The sequence below is a fragment of the Apteryx rowi genome, unplaced genomic scaffold (genome assembly GCF_003343035.1).
Source record: "Apteryx rowi isolate R43461 unplaced genomic scaffold, aptRow1 scaffold_633, whole genome shotgun sequence".
NCBI lineage: Eukaryota > Metazoa > Chordata > Aves > Apterygiformes > Apterygidae > Apteryx > Apteryx rowi.
In genome coordinates, this window is record NW_020450909.1 from 379,071 (window position 1) to 395,795 (window position 16,725).

Genomic DNA, 16,725 nt, shown 5'->3' on the forward strand with positions numbered 1-16,725 from the left:
CATTTTCAGGAGAGTTTCCTCTGATTTGTGTTCTCTTGATGTTGGCATCATGAATGACATCTGCTGGAGGCAGTGAGATTGTCATGGTATGGTGCATTTATTGCCTGCAGCTAAGAGAAGCCACTCATGTGCCTATTAAGAGTGCATTTGCCAGCACCATTATGGCAGTTCAGGCCAGAATTTCTTGCATTTTTAAAACCTTGTGAAGCCAGCTGCACACTGTTAGGAAAGATAGCTGCAATCCTTGAAATTCAGGCAAGGTTTTTGCCGACAGAAGCCTGTATCGGTATCACTAAGAGTTACTTTTACAACTCATTCAAGTGAAAAAGGTAGGAGCTGTTCCTTCCTTCTAAGGATCCTTGGCGACAACCATCAGTCTTGGGGTTAACTGCATATGCGTAGCAGTCCTTCTTGGGAAGTTTGCCCCAAACTTACTGCAATTAAATTAGTAGTTCCTCTCCCTACCTACAGAGAATRAAACAAATTATTTTGTAATTTTCTTTTTAAAGACAAATCAGGGTGCCATAAAATATTCTTCCATTTTCCTCATACACCGCTTCATAAAAAGAAAGCTGTTGGATTTCTATATCAGAAAGTGCTGGCCTTTTAACCGCTGGCTTTGAGCCAGATTTTATGGAACTCCTATGATATGTTCTCGGCATGAAAAGTGATATGTGCAAGAACCCATTGGCTTTTGGCTGAGAGCTGTGAAGCACTGATTTTATTTCAACTTATATTTTAGTATTAATGTCAGTGCATTTGACAACCAAAGAACAATACCATGTCAAGTTAAGATGGAGATACTAAAAATGTTCCCACCGTTATTGCTGGGTTTCAGTTCTGGGAGTTCTGCTGAGCACTCTCTAGTCTTCACATAGTCAGTGGGAGGTCAGGGCACCCAGCACCTCACCCTTTGACCTAGGTTGATCTTTCCAGACTTAGGTTGATCTTTTCAGAAACCAGTGCCAATTGCACTGGAACAAGCAGAGAAGTTGCCTATGTAGTTTAAGGATGGCAGTTATTAATCTCAAACTGTTTTGTGATGATCAGGTATCCCCGGTTGGTTCTGATCCCCATGCTTGTTGGTCTCAGAAGAAAGATAAAGGACCCAGATTGCCTGGAAGCTCCATCGTCCTTTTTTTACCCAAGGAAATCATTTTTTTCTAGTTCTAATGGGAGCAGAAGAGTGTACTGTAACAATATTATGGAGCTGGAGCTCTGGTGTCTTTGCTGGTGATACACTGTTCAAAAACAACTCTTTCTTAGCTATTACAGCAGCCTTGTGCAAGCATGCTGTTGCAGCTAAACAGAACCATACCCTGCTTAAAATGAAGTTCCTGATTTATGAGACCTCAGTCTGGTGATGCTGTAATTTTATCATGCTGCATATCTGTTGTGCATTGAAAGGAATGCACACCAGATGAGAATTCTTTAAGGATTACTGAAATGATACTGCTTTTATTTAAAATSATGAAAGAAGAAAGGGAGTGAGAAAGAATAAACTGACCTTTCATTTAACAGTGAAGGTAGTGAGGCATATGTCATAGAAAGCAAAAGCTCTTCTACTATATTACAGTTTTTCAGAAATTACATGTATTACCTGATGAAGTGAATTGATCATCGCTCTTTAACATGAGCAGCAAGGACTGACATTTACAAAGTGCACTGAATTTCTGCTGTTCTTTAGTATCTGCCAACTGAAATCACAAGCTTGAAATGTCCAAATATTTCATGTCATTTTACATAAAACTGATCAAACGAAGTGACTAATTCCCACTTGAAAAAGTGGTATTCATCTTGCATTCCTGAAGTCCTGTCTCCAGTCGGGAGATACAAGGATCCTGCTGTTTGTGCAATTACTATGCAAGAAGTGTGACTCACTGGCCCCTCTGGGGCTGTGCATGGAGATAATCCCCTTGCAGATGCATAATGAACAGGTGACTGCCGAGGTAACAGAATCCCTTTCCCTATTTTATCTGTAGCAAGTGCCATATTTCAGTGGGGGGGGGGAGGGGGTGTCACTCAGCCCAATAAGTTTTGTATTTCTTTGTTTACTGTTGTCGTTTGCTGCTTTGTATTACTGCTTCAAATAACTGTAATTAAAAAAGCCATTCAATGTGTATGATCAAAAGTGTGTGAGAACTGTGGACTACACTGAGGGTGACTTCAGGGGGATCTGCAAGAGCAGGCTCAGGCTCCTCTCAAACTCTTTGCTTTCCTAAAGATTCATATTCCTTATGGTTGTGTATATCATTATTGTTTATTAGGCAGCAATACGGAAAGAACTGAATGAATTTAAAAGCACAGAAATGGAAGTACATGAGGAAAGCCGGCAATTTACCAGGTGGGTGAATCCATTTTTTTTGCATAAGTCAGAGCGTGACAGCTACACTCTGCCTTTCTGCATGTCCTCTGCAGTTGTGTTGTAAATGATTCCTTGAATTGATTCCTACCTTGAATTCCCCGAATCCTTGAATCCCACCACTGATTCTGGTGGGATTCCCAGTGTTGCAGATGCAATCCCTGAAACTGGCTAGTTGATATGGTAGTGAAGGTGACTTTAGTGGATCGCTTGCTAAATGGAAAAAGATTGTTCATGAAATCTGAAAAATAATCCTTTCAATGAACTTGGCATTTCTCCCAGATGAAATTAACAGTCCACAAACACAGAATGGGATGTCCTGCTCCTGCAGTACTCTCTTCCTCATGAAGGTATACATTTTTGTCATTGCATTTGGAAAGTGAAATCTAAATGATGTGCTGAACTTCAGAAAAGCTTATCACTATTCTGGGAGCTTCCTAACAGTCACCTAGACTCCTGGCAGCAGTTTCTGGGGAACTCAATAAATTCTAATATTTTTTGTTTGATGCTTGTAATGTTTTAGTCTGGATCTGTTTTGCTGTCTGTCTTGGATAAAACCAAGATGTTGTTTGAAGCATTATTATATAAAGAGATTTAAAGTCTCCACAGTTTGTAGCAGGACTTCAAAATTTGGAAGAGTTATTCCTAGGAGGTGCTTTCTGCCATCCCCATGAAATTTGTTCATACCCGTTAAAGTTACAAAGGCTAAAAATTGCCACTAGCAAGCAGAACATGCTGTTAGAATCAGCCAGCGTTGCATACATAGTATTATGGTCTTCACATCCACAGAATTAAATCATCAGGTAAGTCAGATATGAAAAATTGCCCTAGACTAGGTCCCTTTATGTTCCTGCTACTCTTTCAGTCAAAATTATGGTCCCAGTCAGTGAGTAATTGTAATTAAAGACAGTGTTCACAATGCAAATTCACATTCACATTCATATGGGACACATGGGTTTGGTGATTTCTGGCTTTTCCTTATTCAGTGCATGATTTCATAACTTTGCTAATGTTGTTTTCCAAAACATGGATTTTTGATAATAACATATACTCACTTCAGGGAAGTTATAACATGTATAAATTAATTCTCAAAAAATCAAGCCAGTTTCACAGATGGAAAAATTGAGCTAGGGAATGAAACAGGAGGCAGGATTTTAATCTAGTGTTGCATTCTAACTACTAGAAAGTGTCCTTTTCAAACATGGATTTGCATGTTTTCATTTGGCTTCTGTTGTCATTTTCTCTTCAGCGTAGGTAGTATATCTTCTTCAGGACATGTAAAAATATAACTTTTAAAAAATGGACTACGCAAGAGAGAGAGGGAAAATTAGCAGGGAGAGAATTCTGTCTGAGAGAGATGGAATACAGCCCCTTGCCTAAGTTATGGTTTTTGAGTTCCATTGCAACATATAGACATGAGTCATACAAAAAGAACCAGGTTTTTTTCACTATAGCTGAAAAAGTTGAAAGTGATTGCAGTTGGATTCTTGAAAGATGGATCAAAAATCTCAGGTATCCAATTGAATGACAAACCAGTTAAAAAGTGAAAACTTTTTTTGAGGAAGGACTTGGAAAATAGGCTCAAAAATAAGCATAGCCAAATTGTGATAAATACAAGAAATGATATTGAAGGGTCCTAGAGAAATTTCAACCTGAGGAAAGTTGGACTCCCTCTGTTTCCTCCCCACCCTTTTTTTCATTGGCCGTGTTGTGGAACCACTGCACAGAGGTCAGCAGAGTAACTCTAGAAAAAGCCCGTTAAGGGTATAATTAGATGCAGATGTTTTAAGTCAATTACAATTTTGAAAATAAAAGGAGAGATTCTGTTTTCTCATGGTCCTCTCATAAAAAGTTACGTAGTTCACCACTACATTTGGACTGATAAAACAAAAGTATGATTTGTTTTAAGGGGACAACAGAGAAAAGTCTGTGGCCAGAGGATGAATTACTCATTTTAAATTTTTTTAAGAGTAATCACTGAGGTAATACAAACTGAAAGGCACTTGCATTGGCAGCTAGTTAAAAAAGGTTTATTCATGAAGTTCTGTGATAGAATGAGACAATAAGGAAGCTGCTTCTTAAACAAAAATAGCTTATAAAATAGTTGATTAGATTAGATTAGATTATTACGTAATAACCAATATAAGAAGCTCTGTTATCATAATCAGTTTTGCAGTACCTTTGAATTGTTCAAATTTGATATTAAACTTTGGAAAGAAAAAACACTGGTTTTCATCATTCATGATTTACTGTAATGACTATCAGTTGAACTGTTTTTCTGCTCCTCGTAATTTAGATTTATTTGTTCTGTTATTTCATAACAGAATCCAAGAAACTGAGTTTCTAAAAATAAAGAAATAAATAAAAGTTTGGGAAAAGGATATTAGTAGATGTTAATAAAGTGCTTCTAATGGAAATGCTATATATAGTCAAATAAATTGTTTTTCTATACAAATAAAAAAAATGAGGCTTTTTTGCAATGTACTGTACCTTCACTCAATAGACCAGCTGCCTACTTGTAAATATCAGCTTTTGCTTACACCTCTTTTGTTTATCTACTTGAAAAATGCACCTTTGTATTGTACTGTACCACATTACCGTGGTAATCTGTGGCTCATTTTCTTTCCTCTCCTCTGGAACTATTAAGAGAAAACGTGTCAAACAAAAACTTACAGAAGCCTACTGAGTCAGGTGCATCATTACCTATGCTGTTTTAAAGTTGCTGCATTTTTTACTCCTTCGTGGATACATGTACTTTTAAAACCATACAAATAGAGATTTAGAAGGTGGATGATAGACGATCACCTAATACTAGTGCTCTCCTTACTCTTTTGCTTGGATTCACTATTTAAGCTGAGTTAGAATTTCAGTTGCTCTAGGCTCCTACTTTATCCTAGAAAAGGTTGATGACACCCTTTGGAGCAACCTACCTCTCTCTATTGTTCCGTTAGGGAGTCTGGAGTGATGTATATGCCTTACCTAAAAAATGGCAAAGTGTATTTGGGTCTTCATTTGTCACAGTCAGCTGCTGCTAATAAAAAGAAAGCATCTGCAGTTCTTTAAAACTTTTCACTTAAAGACCTAAAAAGAATTTTGTCAACCTCATTTTGCAGAAAGATTGAAAACCAGAAAGGTAAGTTTCATGGCTTAGCAAAGCTTTCCTGATTCCCAGACAGTGGTTCCAAAGAGTAGACACAATGTAGCTAAATCTGTAAATACAAAACAGATCAGACAGTCTCCTCCAGTCCAACAGGCCTGGCACAGCTTGACAGTTAACCTTTTTCCCCCCACCAAAACAGGGTGACCACCACCATCAGCACCCCCACCAATCTGTGTATTGGCCTGTGCTAATCCCAGTCATGCTCAGGCAGTGTCTGGAAGAGTGCTGGTTGACCCAAGCAARCTGAGCCAGGGACCATGCTACAATATAATGGGATGGACAGTCACATACCAGCACCTGAGCCATACTGTAGCCCTGTTTGGTTTACTAGTAGAGAGAGAAAGGCAGAGAGGGATTCTAGGGCTGACTCTGATCCCACTTACACCAAGAAAATCAGGCCACAAAAGTAAACAGCCATGAGAGCAGAATCAGGATCAGTGTCATTATCAGTTGAAATAATATAATTTTACATTTTTAAATGATTTATCATTTCAGGTTTCATCGTCCATAATTTTTGACTACATCCCATATTTCATGTAACAATTTTCTTTGGGGAAATCATTGCATCCTGAAGATCGGAGATTGCACTGGAACTTGACTGAGTGTGAGTGTGTGTTGGAACTTACCCTGAGGTTAATGAAGGATGTGGCCCTCATCTTTATCAGTGAACAAAAGATTTGACCAGGAGGTGAAACCATATGAAGTGTTCACTTTAACTAAGAAATATCCCAGTGTTAAGAAAGACCATGGTTCTGTGGCTAGCCCACAAAGACAAGTTGATGGTCTTTTTCATTGGAGCTTGACAAGTCAGGAAGAGCTGAAGACAATCGTTTGAGAGCCTGTTGCCAGGAACTCATCAGACTTTATAGCATTGTGATTGAGGGTAACTGAGCAGAGGGAGAGTAAAAAGGACTGAGAGAGTACAGGATGAGAGACTTCACTTGTCAGCCAACAGAGAAAAGTGGAATGGATGGAACTGTTACTGATATACTTGGCCAGTGGGAAGAATTATTTAAAAAACAAATCTGAGAGTTTGAGCAACTGTGCATGTATGTTTTTAGTGGCTGCAGCCTGTCTTAGCAAGATAGGAAGCCACAAGTCCTCATATCATCAGTACTTTAGTGAAGAACTGTAATTTTCTCTGGTGCCAGTAAACCCAGTTGCCAGAAATTAGTCCTAGTATAACTCAGATGTCTTTATTTAAATTCTGATGAGCATGCTTCAAGAAAATACATTGAACATTCATACAGAACAAGTAATTTTCTTTTTTTTTAATGTTGGCATACTTCGGATTCTCAGAAATACATAAATAGGATTTGAAGAACAAATAATGTGACCCTATGAATGCAATGGAAGGATTCATGTTTAGGAACACTCCTTTCTGTCACTTGCCATCAAACCAGAGGGATCATTATCTTTCTGACCTATGGCAGGCACTAGTGACAACTTTGACACCATTCTAGTTTGAATCCAAAATCAGAATTGAAATTGTGCACCAATGTCCTTACTAATAGGTTTAAGCAGTGATTAATAATGTGACTGTTTAAGAACTGTATTGGATGAGTCTCTTGGACTGCTTTTAGAAAGAACTCAGAGATGAATCAATGTCTTCAACCAATGGTCTTGTAAAAATTAACAGAAAATCCTTAGAATGTCTGCGGCCTGTTTTTGTTGTGTCTGAAGAATGCTTATTAGAATCATAATTTTTTTTATACTATATTGAAATTGTATATGTGAATACAGTACTATTAAAATTAAGTGATATGGAGTGTGAAAGGCAATACATGCTTTTTCTAAGTTGGCCCAAAGGCCTATTAAAAAGCCTGTGGCGTTGTTTACACTAAGAAATTCTGTGTCTTATATTAGCACTTATTTATCCTTTGAATTAATGTACACAACATCTTTGGGGGCCTGGAAATCACATATGCATACATTTAATGCAGTATTACAATATATATGCTATTTATCCTTTCTAATGTGTGTACATATTACAATTTATTTTTGTCTTTTATGTGTCCTGTTTAGTTTTTAATTATGCAGTGTAAGTATTTCTTTTTCAGGCAATAAAAGTATGTGTAGATGTGATTTTTACCTCAGAACCTGCAATAGATTCTTGTGGAATGTTTTTAGTTTATAAAATTAAAATTTTTGTTTTAGATGTCAGTCTAAAGGCAGGAAGGCAATTTAGTGGCTAAAATTAGATCTCCCTCTTTACTGATATATACAACAACACCAGGTTTGCATAAATTTGGTTGATTATTTTAGTAAAGAGCACTTCAAGTAACAGGAAAGTGCTTTCCAACAGCTGGCATTGTATTTATTTTTAAATAGATTGACAAACCTTTTTTTAAAAAAGATAGGTTTATATGACTATTAGGATCATTTACATTTTAGTAAAAATTCAGTGATGTGAAGACCCAAAAATGTCAATAACCAAATAAAATACCATCTACATGCTTGTAGCAAAGAAAAAGAACTAGCATCTTCCTCTTTTAATGGAATCAATAAGAGACATTAAGATTGCATTTGCAGAAAACAATTTAGGTTCTCTAATGCCATCATTTTATAAATATAGAAACCACTTCTACATCAAGGAAGCAATGAAAATGTATACTTCGGCACTAAATCATACAGAAGTGATCAGGCCATTAGAGAAGATTTGTCAGCAATTCTGGTAGAATCCTAATTTTTATTTTTAGGATTTGAAGAGCAAACTTAAAAACTTACACTAGCACTTAATAAATAGTTCTCCTGCTTAAACTTTTACTATTTTTTTGTTGCCAAATTTAGAAATGTTTGTTCAGAATCCTATAAAGGTCAGCTATGTGGACTTTGAAGTATAAAGCGCAGTATTTCACTTCAAAGGAAACAAATGGAACAGTTAAATAGACCTCAGTGTTGCCTTAATCTCTTTCAAACGCTTGAAAGTAGCGAAGATACTACAGGTGGAAAAGTAGCTATTGCAAAGGAAGAATAATAGTAACTTTGACAAAGGTAAGATCAGACTCTATATAACACAGAAGTTCCACTGATATGCCAGGGTAGGTAAGGATTACACAGGTGAAATTGCTAGACTCTTAGAATTAAGTTATTGGGTTAACTTTGCAAGAAGACATTCCTCTGTCCTGGGCCTGGAACATGGATGGCAGGAAATGTGCCAGTTCCTTATGTAGGAATTAAAACGCAAAGACAAGAATACAACTCCTGGCTCTGACTTCCTCAAACTGCACTTTGCCGTAAGACATGAGGGTACACAGGTGAAGAATCACTCACACTTTCTCTATCCTCCTCCTGTTTTTTAGGGTGGGGTAGTTTTTTTTTTCTTTTTTTCTTTTTTTTTGAAGTATCCACTACAGTCAACTGCTAGTGGCAAAACAACAGCCTGGATAGAGATGCTAAGCTACTCTTTTATTTTTTATGTACGAGGGTTTTTCCCTGATAAATGATCAGATGCATTCTTTGGTCACCAATTCAGCAAATTACTTAACCAAATTTACAAAACTGGACAAAAAGAGTTGCCTTTATCAGGACTTGCGTAAAAACATAATGTATTTGCAGAATTAAAACTATAAACCATCCATTGTATCCATGCACACACCTAGAATTGTATATACTATTTTTATATTGTAAATATCAACTGACAAGAGAACAACAGCTGTAAAGCTATCCATGCAATAAAAAAGTAATGAGATTTTGGTATGTCACTGCGTTCAGTGAAGCTGAACCTTTTGCTTTACCTTATTGTGCTGCCTGAAATCAGGTTTCTGCTATATCTCCTGGTCCTCTGTATTGACTATTACAAATATCTTTTTCAAGTTGCTACAAGAGCCAACTGGAAAGAATATGTCATGTACCTAACCCTCCAGGATGCTGCATACCTGTCAGCAGTGAAAAATCAGAAGTGCTGAGAAAGTCCTGACTGAGCAATCCTTGAGAAAAAAAAGAAGTTGTAAAAAGAGGGAAGAAAAAAATAACACTTTCCATGCAACACCTAATACAGTCCAGCTGGCAAAAAATGGATCAATGTGCTAATTTTTACCAAGTTGGACAATTCATTTAAAACTCTTCTAGAACATGTGACGTACCTTACACATATACCTGTGTTCCACAAAGTTACACATGAACTCAGATGTCTACACCCACACAAACAAAATAAGCATTGCCTGAAGTGGTTTCYAATTACCTGATATATCACATTAATTAGTGTGATCATGCCCTGCAGCACATTGCTGTCATGCGGAGGAATGGATCCTTAAACAAATACTAGTTTCTTCTTTACAAAACAAATTGAAACAGTTTTAGAATGTCTCTCTGTCATTTCAGGTAATGGATATATAAATCCTTATAACTGAAATTAGATATTTCAAAAGAAAATAATTATTTGAAATTCCTCAGATTGTGATATATGTGTAGACTCAGAAAGTACAAAAAATATTTACGCGAAATACCAGTGATTCAAAATTATGTAGGACCAGGAACAGCATCTCTTCAAAATCACTGAAAGTATTCATAGCCATTTGTAGGTCTACAAGATAGCATGTACTTGCTGGATTAACATTTACCTGGAGTTCTGTGTGTCCCTTGCTGTGGCTGACTTTGCTGACCTCTGAAGAGGTGCAGGGCTGTACAGCTCCACTGTCTACTTTGGTGATACTTTCATCAGCTCTTAGAGAAGCTCCACAACCTTGGCTGTTGACATGTGAAAACCATATCAGATGACGACATTTTTTTTTTCTTTTTCTTGAAAACCAATGAAAGCTGTGAAACAAAGTGAGGGAAAAATTCCTGAAATTACAGAAATTAGACCTCCTTCCAGGTGAGATTCTGATTTCTTAGTGCTTTGCTTCCCGAGGAGTTACTTCAAACCCAGATCTTGTGAACAGTAGTATTACAGCTGTGCTGGAGAACTTGTTTCTAAACAGTTGTCCCTTAACCTGATTATAGCTATGGTCTGGGCCACAGTTTTATATCATCAGAAAATGGAAGTGGGATACAGCCAACAGATTAAAAATATGGATCTAATCCTGGCAACCTGGGAACCAACAGAAACCTGGTCATCAGCTGCAATCAACACTGGGTCAAAGCCCATGTTTGTAACCAGGTTAGGGACAAATGCACTGTAACCTGGGTATGAGACAGACTGTACCACTAGTACAGATCTGGCTGAACACTGCTGGCATTTTAAGCAGAGATTAGAATATGAGCCCATGTCTTAATGTATGTGTTAATGCTTTAATGATAAAATAAATTGAGCTAAAAGCCTACATTTGCTTTAAATTGCCAGGTATAGCAGAACTGCATCATTTCATGCTTTCATATCATCTGTTCTTATTCGTATCTCAAGGAGTTAAGACTTGTGCCACTGCTGTAAATTAAAATGAAGATATACTCAGGGTGAAAAACAGAATAAACTTGCCTCCTGCCTTTAGGAGCTCCCAGATTTAGCTCCGTTATTGTTATTATCTTTATTTTTATTGTACAACACTCAGTGCAATACTCACTGCTGGGACCTAGCTTTTGATGGACAAAAAAAGCAATTCTGAAGGTTGGTATTAGGTTGATATTAAAATATTTTGAGGATCAAATAAAAAGAAAAGTAAACCTCTGGAATAGCTTAAAGCTTCTATTTGGAAACAGACATCTGAAAAAATTTATGGAAGTGTTATCTATGTAGAGAAAAGGAGAGATGGAGTTAAAAATAACATATTTCACTGTAAAATTTGGACAGATTTCTATTCATTAACTTTAATGATTAATAAGGTCTTATGAACTAGGTATATCATTTCACCAGTATTTCATTATTTTTTAGAAGCTAAATATTGCATTGGATAGGAACAAAGAAATGGTATTCTCTGTATCTCCTTGTTCAATCATTAATTCTTTATATAAAAAGTCTTGCAATACTTTGTCAAATTTAACCATATTTGAACATTGTTATAATATAGTAGAATGTTGCTGAACATAACTTCTCTTCCTTTCACTACTTTGTGTGGTGGTATATTGATTTGTAAACTTGTATAAATTTTGGAATTAAAGAAATACTGTGGTTTGGACAATTATTTCAGCTAGTATGATTTTAAATGAAACAAAAAGACCTTGATGGATTGTTTGAATGGGTGTCTAAATATATGAGTAGGGGCAAGAAGGGTGTGGAGGTGGCATATTCTAATTACTTGTCACCATTTAAGCAGCTCTTAAGATATTTTTTGTAAAAGAGAAATTGAATTCCATTTACAACAGAATTGTAAATCTAGGAGAGGTATACGAACACTGTAGACCACATTTCTGTACCTTTGGGAACCAAAAGGTTTGTGTCCCTTTCCAGGTTTGTGTAGAATAATTGCTCTAACAGTAAATCATGGCAATGCTAATATGCCATATTTTATAGATCCAACTGTACCTTAAACACTGGACTTTAAAGAAYGTGTATTTTCTGTGGCAGAGCTGAAATACACCGTGGGTGCTCAGTACTAAGAATCCTTGCACACCTGACTCTTCCGACTCAAGTCTGCAAGGACACCTCTGAGATGACTCCAGTAAGGAGGGCCTGATGATCCAGCCACCACAGGTGCTGGTGATTAAACTCCAGTAGGCTCTTATTAGGGTCCAGTAAAGTCAAGAGGTGCTTATGCACTGAATTTGTTATGAGAAGGATTGGGGTCGCCTGAAACTGGGGTCACCTGATATTAAATTTTGGTCTTTCTGCCTTTTTTACTTGTATTCATTGGAATTAAAATTTTGCAGTATGTAATGAAGAGCGTCAACTATCAATAAGCATTGGGTCTGTTCTTGGACTTTATCATTTTTATTAATTTGATTCAAAATAGAAACTCAAAGTATCCTGCTTGAATTTCAATAAACATTCATATTTACGAGTAAAATAAAGCACACAAAGCTTATGACTTGATTGCCCACTGCCTGTCATGCTGGATAGTTACTCGTAACTATAACAAATGGATGTGAAATGTTATCAGCTTAGAATTGCCAGCATTTATAAAGCTCACTTTCCACATGCATAAATGACTTTCAAAAGATGTGAGGCTTTGGAGAATCAATACCCCCAACTTTTCAGTTTATGCAGTGTGTATTTTACATAATAATTATAAAATGAATGGATCTACTTGTATTTTAGTAGCTTGACTTACAGTGACTGAATACCAATAACTTTAAAGAAGGAGCTGATCTGATACTGCATTTTACACAGGCATATTGATATCTGTGACTGTAAGTAACAGTAATTGTTACAAATTAATGAGATAGCTGCCTCTTGTTTTTTTTTATCTGTACTGTAGTATATACTTATACACACACACACAAGTATAATTCAATATTGTCATGTGAAAAAAGAATATGTATTATCTTTTTTATGCAGTACATACATTATGCTCATGTTTTATGTTATTTATTTTAACAAGCAAAAAATGTGTACTGCCTAGTTGTACAGTACTGTAAGATACTCTGCTGTGCACAATTCCAAGTGCCTTAGAAAACTGTTCAGCTTTTTGAATTATAGATATATATGAATGAATATATATAAATATAAAATGAAGAAAATTACCTCAATAAAATTGTTCAGAAAATCTTTACAGAAAACATTTCCTTCTTGAATCTGTAGCGAGTACATGGGTGTATATAATGGAGTAAACTGCAGAGAGCAGTTATTTGTTGGAAGGTGGTCTCCAAAGATTGGATTAAAAGTCATTGCATGCAAATGAAAGGAAGGAAGGGTCCTGAAACCTTCCTTTTAATCTTGGGAGCCCTTCACACATACCTGGTAGCTCTCTTGTGGTGGTCTTATTCATGCAGAGGTGTATTGAAGTGCTGATAGTTAGGTTAAAAAATGCATAGCATTATAGCTCAATAGTTCAGAGACCTAGTTTATGCTCCCATTTTCACAAGTTCTGTATCAGTAAATCAAGTAATTGTTTTCACTAGCTTCAGCGGAGTAACTTGATTGACATGAGAACTGAATCAGAATTACACCTACTGCATTTACATGGACAAGACTGATCTGCATAGCTCAGGGTTCAAACTAGTCTGCAGTATGTCCGCCCATCTTTTAACATTACAAAGTAGCTGGCAATAACTTTTGCTTTGTAATTATATAACTTTATACCTCATGTTATTGCAAGAACTAATAGCAAAAATATTTAGCATAAGGTTCCTCACAGGGAAGGTAGATTGTTGATAATGTTAAAGAAATTTATGCTTCCTGGCCAGATTCTAATCTTCTTTAAACTGAAGTAAATACAGACAGAATGAAGTCCAGAGAGTCTACTATACTTACTCAAGGATAATTTAAATTAAAAAATAAGCTAGTGCTATTGATATGTTATTTATTTTACTATTACTAAACACTTTTCTGTAATGGACAATAACATATTTGAACAAAAACTTGACTTCTTTTCCTGATTATTTAGTATTGAATTATAAATGTTAAGCTTTGGCTTTTAAACCAAATGCCTTCTGAACATCTATTTGGTAATTAAGGCAGCTACCTGTACAAATAATTTTTGTGGATTGCTCCAGCATATTATTGTGCAAGCACACCCTCTGCAGTGGGACCATTCTAATATTGAGCATTCTTCTTCCATAAACGTAATAGAAGTGGTTAGTGAGCTGAACCCTTTTCTCCCTACTCTCTGTAAATGCTCTTTGTTGACTTTAAACTGCAAGGCATCACAGCGGAGAACACAGTGAGAGAGTACCCTGGTATAGATGACCTTGCAAGGCTTAGATAAGATTAAGTGGAGTCTCCAACTGAGAGACTCCTGCATACACATTGCACATACATGTGATACTAAATTTTGAAAGATCAGACATCAGTTGGAAGCAGATGAATCAACCCTTAGGTATCAACAAAGAAGATATATCAAACACCAGGATGATGTTTGTTATTGTTAATCTCACAATTTTAAAACTAATATCTAGATGTATTATTGTTGAGATATAGAATCAGTCTTCTGAGATAAGGGAGCCTCTTGCTCTAGTCACAGTTGTAGTGAAGCTTCTTTCTACTTAAACATGTAGACTTGAAAAAGGAAAGACAGAGCGTGGATATGAGTTAAGACAGAAAACCTTGAGATGTAAAATACTGAAGAGGTAAATTTAATTTGTCCCAAATGAAACAGATGATTAGCAATGAAGCTGAGGGCAAAAGCTAGTTCTTCCAACTTACAAGCTGACCAATACTCCTAGACCAGATTTTAAATACAGGGAATGAGAGTATTGCTACTGTTGGGTAGGGGGTTGTCCATTTCTGAGCATGAAGGATAATCCTCCTACTGAGTCCAAGGATGAGTGCTTTGTACCATGCAGTGTTCTGTAAGGATGCTGCAGTTAGCTCAGGGGCCTGGAAGCAATAAGGACTCATTTACTTTGTAACCCTGCAGAGAAATGCTGAGCACTATGTGGTTAACAGTTTGACTATTCCACTCCCATTATCCAAGTCACCTAGTTAAAAGCTAGCTCAGCTGTCACTGGTTTTGCAGCACAGACATACCATAGGAAGGGAGTTAGTCCTGTTCAGCGCAATCCTGAAAAATCCATTCAGAGCATGCAGCCAAAGGGTTGCTAACTCTCCAGACTGTGAGGTGTGAATTAAAATTTCATGTGGCTGAAAGCCACAAGATAGCCACCATATATTTTTAAGAAGCAAGAGAAAAGAAGGCTCTAGGCTTTTCTCAGAAATAAGCAGGGATGATTTGAATTCCCCAAGTACAGAAGTCTTTGGTGGAGCAGATCAGATTAGCTCATCCATTTCCTTAGGATTAGCGTGGTGAACCTCATCTTAAAGTTTCAAGACTTGAGAAAACAATAGAAAAGCAAAAATCTGTACTCTTTTGGAACTTTAGTGACACCTACTGAATAATACTGAAATTCACTGAAATGTGATTCAAACTCATTACTATTTTAAGGTATACATATATTTGTGTGTTTAGATATACACACATAATATGTGGAACAGTTATTTTAAAAATAGTTATTTCTCAATTGTCAATAACAATCCTTTCAATAGCTGTTTGTAACTTTTTTAATTGTCTATATACACATAGAAGAGATTCCTCCCTATTTGTGGTTTACACTTTCTTTTGAAATGTAACAAAACAGTTTTACATAATATTCCTAAAATTCCAAACATATTTTTTCATAGCAAGGAGCGTGTGTCTGTGTGTGTTTGTGCATGAGTGTGCACACAGGCATGCTACATGGCATAGATACAGTTTATCTAGTGAGAGTGTAAGTACCCCAAGAAATAGGAACTCATATATGGAGAAAGAACACTGATAACAGAAATACATATTTATACATATAGCTATTATTTACACCTCACCCTTCGAATTCAGCCTGAATACAAGCTAGCACAGATCAATACTGGAAAACAGCGTGGCAGAGACCTCTGAAGCACCGTTAGTTGAAACCCCCCGCTCTGCTGGGCAGGAAGACAAGTGCTGGCTGCGCCTTCTGCTTAACGTAACTTCTTTATAAAGGTTTATGGTAGTTTCTGAGCACTCGCCACTAGCGAAATACACTTATGAAAGCCCCCCCCGCGCGCGGGCCACACCCCTAACAGACACCCCGCGGCCGGCCCCGCCCCGCCCCGCCCCTCCGCCTGCGGGCGCGCGCCTGGCGGAGGCAGCAGGGGGCGGAGTCCCGGGCCCGAACCCGCGCCTTCCTGCCAGCTAGCCCCGCCCTCTCCGCCCGCCCCCTTCCGGTGAGGGGGGCCGGCAGGTGCGCACGCGCCTTGCCCTTTGGCCCTTCCGAAGCTTTCCGCCCCTGCGGCCCGCTGCGGGCGGAGCCATTCTCCGCAAATTGGGGGGGGGGCGAAGAAAACGCACATGTGGAGGGTGGCGGAGGAGTTCCTTCTGTGCATTCAGAGAGCCTCTTTTTCAATTTAAAACTTGTCGTGCCTGAAAAAACTCCTGTTGTTGTTGTCATTGCGAACACACAACCTGTCCGCCGTGGCAGCCTATCGGCCTCCCCCCGCGGTCACTGGTTTATCCCAGCATGGAGGCGGCAGCTCAGCTGTAGTGACGCCTCGGCGCTTACGGGCYGGCGTGAGGGCGAGCGGAGGCCGCGAGCGGTCGTGTGGTAGCAGCTCCCACCCCCGCCGGCGGGCAGCGCGTGTCGCCGGGCCGCCCTCGCGCCATGGTGAGCTGCGGCCGTTGCGGGGGAGAGGCCGGGCCGGGCCGGGTCGGGGCCG

General features: G+C 37.9%; 2 protein-coding genes across 2 annotated transcripts in view; both read left to right on the forward strand.

Moving 5' to 3' along the window:
• The window catches only part of PHACTR2 (phosphatase and actin regulator 2), a 64,120-nt gene extending 50,826 nt beyond the window's left edge, over nucleotides 1-13,294 (forward strand). Inside the window, exons 11-12 of the mRNA XM_026084289.1 lie at nucleotides 2,268-2,344; nucleotides 6,018-13,294. Of these exons, the coding sequence (XP_025940074.1) occupies nucleotides 2,268-2,344; nucleotides 6,018-6,033 (93 nt within the window). The 3' untranslated portion in view covers nucleotides 6,034-13,294. The remainder of the gene's footprint in view (nucleotides 1-2,267; nucleotides 2,345-6,017) is intronic.
• Nucleotides 13,295-16,272: 2,978 nt separating this feature from the next.
• Nucleotides 16,273-16,725, forward strand: part of LTV1 (LTV1 ribosome biogenesis factor) — a 10,984-nt gene continuing 10,531 nt past the window's right edge. Inside the window, exon 1 of the mRNA XM_026084293.1 lies at nucleotides 16,273-16,673. Coding sequence (XP_025940078.1) covers nucleotides 16,671-16,673 — 3 coding nt within the window. The 5' untranslated portion in view covers nucleotides 16,273-16,670. The remainder of the gene's footprint in view (nucleotides 16,674-16,725) is intronic.